Source organism: Pseudophryne corroboree, chromosome 11 (assembly GCF_028390025.1).
Source record: "Pseudophryne corroboree isolate aPseCor3 chromosome 11, aPseCor3.hap2, whole genome shotgun sequence".
Taxonomy (NCBI): domain Eukaryota; kingdom Metazoa; phylum Chordata; class Amphibia; order Anura; family Myobatrachidae; genus Pseudophryne; species Pseudophryne corroboree.
In genome coordinates, this window is record NC_086454.1 from 329,402,310 (window position 1) to 329,415,437 (window position 13,128).

Sequence of the window (13,128 nt, forward strand, 5' to 3'; positions counted from 1 at the left end):
AGCAAGCGTGACCTCACTTGATGGAGCCGGGTGGAAGCTGCCGTGAGTGGCGCGGCTGTGAGACATCCTGCTGCAGCACTGTGCTGTATCGCTGATCTCCCCTGTCTGCCCGCGGCTCTCCCCCGTCTCCCTGCGACCCCCCCCCCCCATCTCCTCTTCTGGGTCCCACATCTCAGTCCGACATTTTTTTATGTCGGACTGAGAAGGTCGAAAAGGGGGCTAAAACAGTTTTCGACACAAGCACGTGGATCGGCAGCCATTCCGCCGATCCACATGCTTTTCGACAAGTCGAATACCTCAACTTGTCGAAAATACTGAATCGGTTGGAACCCCTTCCGACCTAAAAAAAGTCGAAAACTGCTGTCTTTTCGACAGACGGCAGTTTTCGACGTCAATTTAATATACCCCTAAAAATAGACCCCCAAACATAAAAACTGAAGACAGGAGGGAATTTAATTGTTTTGTAGGCATGTGTGTACCCATTACTACCGGGTTTGGCCATGAAAAAGCGTCTAAACCCGTCCAAAGTCCTGGATAGGGCGCTTAAACCAGAGAGTTATGGCACATTTCAGCTAGCACCTCAGGAGGCTACAAGCTGAAATGCGCCCCCCACTCCTCAAACCCTCGCTGCATGTGGGCCAGTACCGAGCAACAATTAAATTGCTACATTGAGCGCCATATAGTGGCAGCCAGATAGAAAAACAATTGAATTCCTCCCTTATTTGGAAACTATGAAAATAATCTATACATACAAGTTAAAAGAATAAAAGGCATCATTCTTTAGTCTACAAGTGGAGGACTTAAACGTCGCACAAAGCAGGCAGCACTACAGAATATGTTGACAATGAACAGGTTTTGTTCTCAGACGTGTGTGTGTGTGTGTTTCAGGCCAAGACATCTGCAGCAGCAAAAAGGGCAGCTACCGTACTTAGGGGGTCATTCCGAGTTGTTCGCTCACTAGCAGTTTTTAGCAGCCGTGCAAATGCTATGCCGCCGCCCACTGGGAGTGTATTTTAGCTTAGCAGAAGTGCGAACGAAAGGATCACAGAGCGGGTACAAATTAATTTTGTGCAGTTTCAGAGTAGCTTCAGACCTACTCAGCGCTTGCGATCACTTCAGACCATTCAGTTCCTGTTTTGATGTCACAAACACGCCCTGCGTTCGCCCAGCCACGCCTGCGTTTTTCCTGGCAAGCCTGCGTTTTTATGAACACTCCCTTGCATTCGGTCAGTTGACACCCAGAAACGCCCACTTCATGTCAATCACTCTGCGGTCAGCAGTGTGACTGAAAAGCTTCGCTAGACCTTGTGTGAAACTACATCGTTCGTTGTAATAGTACAACGCATGTGCGCATTGCGCCGCATGCGCATAAGTGCCGATTTTTGCCTGATCGCTGCGCAGCGAACGAAAGCAGCTAGCGAACAACTCGGAATGACCCCCTTAGTGTCCATAAATAAGGATTCACAACCTACCACTCTTCATTTTCTTATGGGACGGAATAAAAACAGATTTGTTCAGAACTTAATTTTTTCACTTTACCACGGATCGAAAAATGCTCATGTAATATCAGATGCAAACAAGGTAACCAAGTTAGGGGAACATGTAAGAAGTCTTCTAAAGAGTGGAGAAGTTGCCCTAGGCAATACCTAATTTTATAGAATGTACTTGATACATGCTAGCTAGAAGCTAATGGGTTGATATGAGTAACTTCTCCACCCTTTAGAAGGCTTTATACATGCTCCCTTTAACTCTTTACATATCAACACAGAGGTTTGTGAACAACAGTTCGTTGGTGAATTTTCAGCTTCATCATGAAGTTCAAAGCCTAGTCAGAAAAAGGTATTTAGAGTACCCATTATAGGGAGCCAAAAGACATTTCAAACACTGATCGGTGAAGCATTGAAAGGAGCTCAAATATAGATGGAGAGAGAAACAAATAATTCAGGAAAACGAATTACAGTATACAAGAGATCTAGAATATTTATAAACCAAAGCACAAAGCATGCAGCAAAAGCCATATTGGAGTAAACTAAATACAAAAAGATGTCCGGTCAAAGCACAGCGCTCAATCTCATAAACAATCTGTGAAATAATGGGAAAATTGCTGTTTATCAATGGTACTTATCCAACCAGATGGACAGCAAACAACAATGCGAAGAAGAATTGGCAGAAATTGCAGTGTACATATGTGCAAAGCAGAGAGAGGCACAGACAGACTCTACAGCCGCGTCTAACTAGTATCAAAACAAAGTGGGTGTGAGGCGCGGGGGGTACACATCGACAAAGTGATTGCAGGCTTTTTTTTCATTATTAGAACAGTTTTGTGTCGAGCCGCGGATGCAATAAGCGATGGAAAAAAAAAGAAGAAGAACGGCGATTAATTATTATAGCCACTGTAGCAACTGATCCAGGAACAAGGGAGAAGCTGTTACATAAAGCAAGTATGGTTCACCTTCTCCGTATTTCTGCCCCAGCACTCAACGAGAGGCTCAGCGGCGTATGGTCATTACTTCACCAACATCCCAAAATGATTTATACCAAAGTATGGCCCGATGTGGAGCACTCACCTTCCATCCTCTCTGGCTGCGGGGATCCCTCACCTGTCGGAGGCTTGTGTCTGTTCTCAGAGTGGCTGAGGCTCGCTGGCAGAACCCCATAGGACGTGTACTGTAATATGGAATCCAGCAGCCAGAAGCAATCTGCAAATGAGGCAGAGGGCGTGGCGTGTTACATACAATGACCAGGCACGAGCACTGCACAGAGAAAGCCTCAATTCTTCTAGACAGCCAGGATCACAATCTTGGTAAATTGTGCCGCTAGCAGCGGTCCCCGCTCCCAATTCACCTGCGTCACACAGGACGGTACAATACCGTAGCACATGTGTTTGTGCGCTGTAGATTACAAAATCATAAATCATCAGTGTTTGGCTCCACAGACTGCAGATTAAGTAAATATACCTTTCTGGCGATGGCTGTCATCCAAGCAGTTAGAGTCGCCGTAGAGAACGATTCGCCCCCCTCCGTCAGTCTGCGTTTGGTACAGTCCTAGCACCGGAACATTGTCAACCATGGAGGTTTCTTGCTTTAAAACTTCAAGTCCTGATAGACGAGAGATAAATGCACAGGCGACATTAACGGGTTTAGGTGGGAAGAGCTGATGAAAAAGAATAACAGGACAGGCGTAGTGATGAGGGCAGTGTCACACTGGTGATTATTCCACAGTGATTAGATCTGTAAAAATCACTGCAGACATATCCACAAAGTTTCATTCATTTCTTTTTCAGCAATTGCACAAGAGATATTCCTCTAGGCAGTGCAGGTAGACCATTACATGACAGCGCTATTAAGTCAATGATACATGACAATGACCTGTCACACAGCGTACACACTCCCTTTCCTCTGCTGACCAAACTTCACAATTACAGGTGTACTATGATTGGCTAGCTGTTGGGATCCCGGCGCCGGGGTGAGCGCAAAAGAGCCCTTTGCGGTCTCGCCAGGCTGCGGGCACAGTGGCGCTCTACGGTTTTTATTCTCCCTCCAGGGGTGTCGTGGACACCCCAAGAGGGAGAATAGTTGTCGGTATCGCGGCGCCGGTATATCGAATGCCACCCTACAATTACCACAACACACTTAAGAACAGAACAGATGTTGAGCTTCAAAGGAGTGCAGCTACAGCACCGGTATGCAGATATGAATGTAGTACAAAAATATTCCAAGATGAACAACAAAATTGCTATGTAAAATTGGAAACCATGAAGGACTCAAGAATGCAGTCAGTCAAAGTATATATTTTATTCCAATAAAGTCCAGTTGAAGGTAAGTAAGCTGGAGCATGAACTCAGAGGCGAGAAATACAGAGAAAGATTATCATACCTTGGTCCTTTAACGTTTGTGACAGAACAGCACCATCTTCTGGAAATTTAGCAATACTGCACCCAGATGCATAATACACTGAAAGAAAATGTATTATATTACTTATTTATTTTATTCCTAGTAAGGAAATACATAGCAACAAAGCAATCTTGTGACACTGCAAACGAAACAAAGAATGATGCCCATGAATAAACATGCTACTCAACAGAAGGTCAGATTAGCCTGTGGCTGGCAGCAGGGGAAGGAGATTCAAAGGAGTCAGCCAGTGGCGTGAAAGTATTTAACCAGTTAAGTCCACAACACTGCAATGATTTCTGCAAACTTAGAGACATAGGGGAAGATATTCACATTACCCCCGATCACTGTCCGTGGGTAAAAATATCGCCGGGGGCTATTCAATTAGCCCCAATAAGCCGGAGTGTGCAGAGACTTATCATGGATTTGTTTCACCTGCCTCCGGCAGGCGAAGCACAATCCCCGAGTACAGCACCATTTTCGTCCGAAAAATAGGATTTTGGTACTTACCAGGTAAATCCTTTTCTTTGAATCCATAGGGGGCACTGGAGTACTCTTGGGATATGGACGGGCTTCCGTAGGAACAGCACTGAATATTTAAATTTAGAAACACTCCACCCCTCCATATCCCCGAGCACTTCTCAGTGTTTTTTACTGAGCCGAACAGGAACTATAGAGATGTTGACAATGGAGTATTACATATAACATAACTGACAATAACGAAGTTAACACATAACGTTACTGACAACTAAACAGTTGACACCCTAACCAGCACTTGTAATTTGAACCAGTCGGTGAAAGTGTGTTACCATAAGATCCTCAGAACTAACCACAAGTAGGTAAAACTGCTCTGGGTGGGCGTCCAGTGCCCCCTATGGATTCAAAGAAAAGGATTTACCTGGTAAGTACCAAAATCCTATTTTCTTTATCATCCACTAGGGGTCACTGGAGTACTCTTGGGACGTACCAAAGCTTCCCCCGTGGGCGGGAGAGCTGTTTGGCACTTGTAACACTAGGCGGCCAAAGCTAGATGCTGATGCCGCAAAAGTATCAAACTTGTAAAAGCGCACAAACGTGTGCACTGAAGACCATGTAGCCGCCCGGCAAAGCTGCGTCGCAGAAGCCCCACGACCAGCTGCCCATGAAGTTCCCACAGAACGTGTTGAATGAGCGGTTACTGACGTAGGCGGTTGTAACCTAGCATGAAGGTAAGCCTGACGTATGGTCAGTTTTATCCATCTGGATAAAGTTTGTTTAGATGCTGGCCAACCTATCTTGGCAGCATCATAGAGAACAAATAACGTATCCGTCTTACGAACTGAAGACGTTCGGGATACATAAACGCGTAATGCGCGTACCACATCCAGAGTTCCAGAATGTGCTGTCAACACAGGAACTACTATTGGTTGATTGATGTGAAAAGATGACACTACCTTTGGTAAGAAGGCGGGATTCGTCCGAAGTTCCGCTCTGTCATCATGAAACACCAAATACGGTGGCTTGCATGACAAGGCACCCAAATCCGAAACACGCCTTGCCGAAGCTAAAGCTAGAAGAAAAATTGTTTTCCAAGTGAGAAACTTTATATCCACTTGTTGTAAGGGTTCAAAATATGAAGACTGTAAGAACTCCAAAACCAGATTCAAGTCCCATGGCGCTGTAGGTGGAATGAATGGAGGCTGTACCCTGAGTACACCTTGGAGAAAAGTGCGTATAGACGGCAATAGAGCCAATCGTCTTTGAAAGTAAATTGACAAAGCAGATACCTGCACCTTTAGTGTAGATAAACGCAATCCTCCATCTAACCCTGTTTGTAGAAACAACAACAGGCGGCCTACCTTGAAAGCTGATGTCGGAAATTTCCGAGCTTCACACCAACCTATATAGGCACGCCATATTCTGTAATAATGAGCTGCCGTAACCGGCTTCCTAGCTCGTAACATGGTTGGTATAACTGAATCTGGAATGCCCTCTCTTCTTAAGAGGGCGGTCTCAACAGCCACCCCGTCAAACGCAGCCGCGCTAAATCGGGGTAAAGAAACGGACCCTGTTGTAACAGGTCTGGACGTATCGGGAGCGGCCAAGGATCGTCTGCGAGTAATCCTCGGAGATCCGAGAACCAAGCTCTCCGAGGCCAATGAGGCGCCACTAGTATGACTGTGACCGACTCTCTTTTGATCCGTTTTAGCACCAGAGGGAGCAGCGGAAACGGTGGAAACAGATACACAAGACTGTACGGCCACGCGACAGTGAGAGCATCCACCGCCACTGCCTTTGGATCTCTTGTTCTGGACACATACTGGAACGTTTGGTGATTGTGTCGAGATGCCATCAGGTCCACCTGAGGATAACCCCATCGCTGAACCAACATGTGAAACACTTCTGGATTTAATGACCATTCGCCTGGATGAAAATCCCGACGACTGAGATAATCGGCTTCCCAGTTGTCCACTCCCGGAATGAACACGGCCGACAATATCACCTGGTGGCATTCCGCCCAATTGAGGATTCGAGCTACTTCCCGCATTGCCATGCGGCTTCTCGTTCCTCCTTGTTTGTTGATGTATGCGACCGCCGTCGCATTGTCCGACTGCACTTGGACAGGCTGAGAGCGAATCCTGTGCACTGCTTGTCGTAGCGCATTGTAAATTGCGCGGAGTTCTAGAACATTTATAGACAGCAATTTCTCGTGATCCGCCCAGAGACCCTGGAGCTGACAATTTTGAATTACCACTCCCCAACCTCTGAGACTGGCGTCCGTAGTTAGAATTATCCAATTCCAAACTCCGAACCGTCTTCCTGCGGTTAAATTGTGTTCCTTGAGCCACCAGAGCAGAGATACTCTTGCTATTGGCGACAACCTCACCCTGTGGTGAATCTGCAGATGCGAGCCCGACCACTGGGCAAGCACGTTCAGCTGAAATGGACGAGAGTGAAATCTTCCGAACTGAAGCGCCTCGAAAGCTGCCACCATTGTGCCTAAAAGGCGAATGCACAAGTGTACCGACACTGTGCGTGGCTTGAGCACTAATTGTACTAGATGGCGTAGCATTTGTACTTTCTGTTGTGGTAGGTAAATTCTTTGATTGACCGTATCGAGAATCATACCTAGGAACTGAAGGCGTTGAGACGGAATTAGATGTGATTTCTTGAAATTTACAATCCAACCGTGGAGAACCAGTACATTGTATGTTAGCAGCGCATGTTGGGTAAGTATCTGTTGAGACGGAGCTTTGATGAGCAGATCGTCTAAATACGGAACTATTGTCACTCCCAGGGATCTGAGGTGAGCTATCATCACAGACATCACTTTGGTGAATACCCGAGGCGCTGATGACAGGCCAAACGGTAGAGCCTGAAACTGGTAATGGTTCTGGCGTATTGCAAACCGCAAGAATTTCTGATGAGGCTGCCAAATTGGAATGTGTAAGTACGCATCCTTGAGGTCTAGCGCAATCATAAATTCCTTGGTCTCTAACCCCGCAATCACCGAACGTAGAGACTCCATTTTGAATCTGTAGTAAGTTACGTACTGATTGAGCCCCTTTAAGTTCAATATTGGTCTGACTGAGCCATCCGGCTTCGGGACCACAAACAGACTTGAATAATAACCCTGACCCTGTTGGTGTACAGGGACCGGAATCAAAACTGCTGAATCCAGTAAGGACTGAATGGCAATTTGCAAAACCGTCCTCTTGTCGTCCGACAGAGGCAATCCTGTCTTGAAAAACCGCAGAGGCGGAAGACAGTCGAACTCTATTTTGTAACCTTTTAACACTAAATTGCGGATCCAGCCCTCCGCGGATGTGTGGAACCACGCCACATGGAACGTCTGAAGGCGTGCTCCCACAATTGGAGAACCGAGATGGGCTGGTAACCCGTCATGCCACTGGCTTGTCGGTAACCTTAGCGTCTTGGCGAGTTGTGTTGGTTTGATGGAAACCACGTCCTCGACCACGTCTAGCAGACGTGGCTGTTCCTCTGCCACGTCCTCGAAAGGGCTGAGGTCTAAAGGATTTGAACGAAGGTCCAGCGTACCTTCTTCTTGGAGCCGGTGGAGGCAATGGTAAGAAAACAGACTTACCTCCCGTAGCCTCCGCAATCCATGCGTCCAATTCTGGACCAAACAACTTCTTGCCATCGTAAGGCAACGCCTCTATACTTCGTTTGACCTCTGCCTCCGCCTGATAAGTACGCAGGTAGAGTGCTCTTCGTGCCGTAACTAGCGACGATGAAATACGAGAAGTGAGCTGACAGACGTCAGTAGACGCTGTACAGAGATACTCTACAGCCTCAATCATTTGATTTACAAGAATTATTAGGTTTTCATCATGTAGAGAAGATTTGAGTTCTGTAAGCCATATTATGAGCGCCTTAGTTACCCAAATGCCAACCAATCCAGGTCTTAGCATCACACCTGCTGCTACATACATGGATTTTAGCATAGTTTCTATCTTGCGATCTGAAGGATCTTTAAGCGTAGTAGCTGCTGGCACTGGTATGGTTAATTTCTTGGTAAGCTTTGACACTGAAGAATCAACTATTGGTGGATTCTCCCATGTACACGTTACCGAGTCTGGAAACGGATAACTAGACTTAAATCTGCGAGGTATAGAAAACCGTTTATCTGGATTCTGTCGTGTTTCTACTAACATCTGATTTAGAGAATCCGACACAGGAAAACTTACTGGCGTCTTCCGTCGTTTAGTAAATACGACCTGATCATTGGTGAGAGGCTGCTCAGCTTCAGGAAACCTTAGAGACTGACGTACCGCTCTGATGAGATCATCAATGCCGGAACTGTTAACATCCTCGCCATCTGACTCCACTTCGCCCTCCTCACCCTCATCGTGCTCCGTGAGGTCTGGCATGGAATCGTCAGAATGCAACATAGCAGACACTGGAAAATCATAAGACATATGAAAATTATCCCGTTTGCCCAAAATGGATTTGGACCTTACGCAAGGCTGAGATGCCTCCGGTAGTTCTGGCGGTCTCACCCTAGACTCAGATCTTATCGTTTCTCGCTCCAGACGAGCAGCGGTCATTTCTGTCTGTAATCTATCCAGTACATTTACTAACATACCCCACGGAGGGTCCGGTGAGGACATTGGTTGTAAAACTGGCGCAGAAATGGTATTCTGAACGGAATCCACAAAACATACTGTACATGTGGTAGATCCATCAGGTAACACACTGCCACATACTTTGCAATTATGTTTTTTAGTTTTTGCTGGTGCCTTACTCATTATGGCGATAGACAATACAATACACAAAAAACAGACACCTGCACGACTCAGTAAAATAGCAATAAGGTGTCTCTGTATATATATCTGGCCAAGTGCAGTACACGTGGCCAGTACTATGAAATGTGATCCCAAATTCCCTCTAACACCCCTGCGCCTCCGGTGGAGTAGAGATGTAGGACAGGAACGTTCTGGAATCACAGCAGGAAGACACAGGAAGCATGGTTAAACATGGCTGCCATGCTATCTTATACATATAATCTTAGTGCTGGTTACATTCACTGATTATAATGCAACAATCCCTGCAGCCTCTTATCTGCTGCTGCAGTATTTCATATGCCCCTGTATTTATTATTGTTTGTCCCCCCTGTAATGGCTGCCTGCTCTTTTCGACTCAGAGCAGCGGCAGCGCAGCGTGTGGGGCCCCCGCGGTTATCGTAGAGCGCTGTGAGCCCGAGTGAGCCGCGTGTCATGGGACCCGGAGTAATAGCGGCGGCAAGCCCCGTGAGCGAGAGAGCTGCGGCGGCCGGCGGCCTCTGAGAGGAGATCAGCGCCTGCACGGAGGTCTGCTGTGGCCGTTGGGAGGGCGCTGAGTGGGGAGAGCAGCGGCGTGGACAGACACCTGGAGCGCTAAGCACTAACAATGTCCCCACACCTCAAGGCGGCAGCGGGAGCTGACCGCCCCGTCTTTCACATACCTGAATCCTGCAGTTGTGCGGAGGCTCCGACGGGGCTTCTTAAACAAGCGCCGGCCAGCCTGTGCAGGAGGCTGTGTGCGTGTGTGGCTGTGAGGGAGCTCTTTCAGAGAGGCCCGACACGCCCGTGCTGCTATCAGCAGCTGCACTATCCCTGACCCTGCCTTTTGGAAGGGGGAAAGGGATGTCAAATAGTAGAAAAAATAAAAAATGAAAAATAAAAAATACAAATTTCTTCAAGTAACCGTGACTTCAGTTACCAAGCTGTTGCCACGTGCAGCACAGAAAAAACACTGAGAAGTGCTCGGGGATATGGAGGGGTGGAGTGTTTCTAAATTTAAATATTCAGTGCTGTTCCTACGGAAGCCCGTCCATATCCCAAGAGTACTCCAGTGACCCCTAGTGGATGATAAAGAAAATGGGGCCGTTTCTACCGAAAAGACACAGGTTTCACTGAACTTGTCTGTTTTCGGGTGAAAAAACACTTTTTTTTCGGGTGTTCTAATTGAATATGCCAAACAAAAAACAAACAAAAAAACAAAACAAAAAAGAAACATTGGGAGTTTTCACTCCCGATGTCTATTCGCTGGTAATTGAATACCCCCATAGTGCCAGTACATAATGCAATATTCCCCATGATGGGAAGAGACTGTTGCCTCTCGAGGGACCAAGCGCCTGCTGCAGCTCCCAACTATGCGGGAATGACAGGTTTTATTACACATCCAGCAGATTCTTACTTGTAGCTTTACTAGTACTGTGTGGAGAGGATAAGGACCTCACTGTTTAGGTACAGGGCCTATATTATTGGCTAGGATTTTTATATCGGTCTGGAGCAATGATTTGTCCCTTCCTGGCATACTGAGGAATAAGAACCTCCATTTTTAAATCATTGGGCTATGTTACGGTCATGGGAAATATGTAGCTTGAGGTGTACGGTTAAGATGGAGAGGACAGCCATCCATCTAAAGAGTAACTTCAGCTAATCCTGTGCATGTAGTAGCATTTACCTCCGAGTCCAGCATGCCTTACTGGCAGGGTGTGACTGCCGACATCTGCTGCCATCACCCCCATTTCCCAATTCACCTCATCACAGAAGACAGCTGGGCGTATGCCTGGACCTTTCAAAGCTTCCCAAACTTAAGTGGGAAACATAGGGCCCAATCAATCATTCTTGTAGGCTTCAGTCTCCGAAAACGCCCGCAGCCAACGTGTAATTAACTTCAAACCCTGGTGCTGGTGGATGCAATGTTTAATGCCTAAACACAGGAACAGCACTGAGGACTGGGCAGAAACCGAGCACTTACCCTGGGAGACCTATGGCAGAGACATTATGTAGCCTGTGCCATGACACTGCGTGACAGGGACACGTGGAAACAAGTGTACTAGGAACAGGAGGCAGATGCAGGGTACTAGTAACCCTAGGCATCCAGTATAGGTAATGAGGGTACCTTAGAATGTAAGCTCTCACGAGAAGGGCCCTCTTTCCTCATGTGCTTATCCTTTTCTTACTTTAATAATCTTCAACTGCCCAAATCCGCAGTTTTTTGGCCACCTTGGAACTTATCTCTATGTCGTTTACTGGTGTAGTTATGCTTAGTTACCCTGTACTTGTCCTATATTGTCTTCAACTGTAAGTCACTGTTTTCCTGTTTTGATTATGTGCATATGTACTCTGTAATTGGGCGCCGTGGAACCCTTGTGGCGCCATATAAATAAAGGATAATAATAATAATAATAATAATAATAATAAATAATAAGGGCTATAACAGCAGTAGGACTGGGTTGTGTCATAGAATGCCATGTTACACAGCTTGTGAAGAATCTTGTTCAAGAGTATCATGGGGATGTGCAGATGTTCTATATATGAAGCTTTACCATACGATCCCTTTAAACCAGGACACTCATGAATAAAGCTGGCCATACACCTAAAGATTGATTGTCAAATCTGGCTGGATGGAAGGAAAACCTGGTAATGGATGGGAGTAAATGACAATTGACCACTTGCTCCGAAAAATCTGACAAAAATGTTCAAACTGTTTAAATCAAATGGATGTAACCAATTTGTCTGATCGACCATTTCTGTCTGCTTTTTAGTGTTGATGTAGTACAGGCATTCCCAACCGCGGTCCTCAAGGCACACCAACAGTGCAGGTTTTAGTGATATCCAGGCTGCAGCACATATTGTTAAATCAAAATAAGTGAGCTACTAATGAAGTCACCTGTGCTGCAGCCTGGATATCACTAAAACCTGCACTGTTGGTGTGCCTCGAGGACCGTGGTTGGGAAAGCCTGATGTAGTACAATGATGTAGCTCAAGCTATTCTTATTACAGAGTCACTATTCTGCAGAGTGAGTATAAAGGTGATTGGTGCCTTGTAGTTCTTGGCCATGTTTTCAAGGCGGCCTCCATTTCTGTCCTGCATTGTCCTGGCCATTAAGGTGCTGCATTGCTTGCTTATGTGAGACAGTAACTGTGGAACTTGCGCCTCCCATCAGGGAGCCACTATATGTAACCTAGCTAACGAGGTTCACAGCCTGTTAGACACGCGTCTTAGGCCAGACATCCACCTAATCTGCGTTTCCATTGCTGCTGTACGTTTCCAGAGTCTTTGACTGATGCAAAGGAATTAAAGGGAAACCACTACGGCCAACATTAATACAAATCAGAAGGGTGACGCACAGGATGAAGGTTAGCTGGAGCTCTTCTCAGAGTCTATTCACATGTCCTGCCAGGCCGCACCCCATGCCAGTCACAACAGAACCCAATTTATCAGACAAAGCATGTTTATGGATACTTACTGTCGTGGCTAGCCATGGTAAAATCTCCTTCATATATACCGTCACTGAAAGCCATATTCCACACCGACAAAAGGTCATTCAAGGCTGGTATATTAGCACCCCCTGTGTCTGGCATCCACCATTGCCTGCAAACAACCACCAATACTCCATATTAGAGGCACAGCACACCCAAAAGATATATGAAACATTAACTATCTGGGGACTGCAATGCTATAGGGCAGGCATTCCCAACCACGGTCCTCAAGGCACACTAACAGTGCAGGTTTTAGTGATATCCAGGCTTCAGCACAGGTGACTTAATTAGTAGCTCAGTTATTTTGATTTAACCATCTGTGCTGCAGCCTGGATATCACTAAAACCTGCCCTGTTGGTGTGCCTCGAGGACCGTAGTTGGGAATGCCTGCTATAGAGTGTAGACAACCTCCCAATAGGACTAAGACGAAGCAAACACATGTTACAAGTGATTATTGTTGCTACAAAAGGTATAATAACCACCAC

At 46.3% G+C, this 13,128-nt stretch overlaps 1 protein-coding gene across 2 annotated transcripts in view; it reads right to left on the minus strand.

Moving 5' to 3' along the window:
* The window catches only part of MBTPS1 (membrane bound transcription factor peptidase, site 1), a 125,148-nt gene that overhangs the window by 21,726 nt on the left and 90,294 nt on the right, over positions 1–13,128 (minus strand). For both annotated transcript variants that reach the window (XM_063945741.1, XM_063945742.1), the window contains exons 17-20: positions 12,631–12,755; positions 3,876–3,953; positions 2,958–3,098; positions 2,568–2,699 (exon numbers count right to left, since the gene is read on the minus strand). In XM_063945741.1, the coding sequence (XP_063801811.1) occupies positions 2,568–2,699; positions 2,958–3,098; positions 3,876–3,953; positions 12,631–12,755 (476 nt within the window). The remainder of the gene's footprint in view (positions 1–2,567; positions 2,700–2,957; positions 3,099–3,875; positions 3,954–12,630; positions 12,756–13,128) is intronic.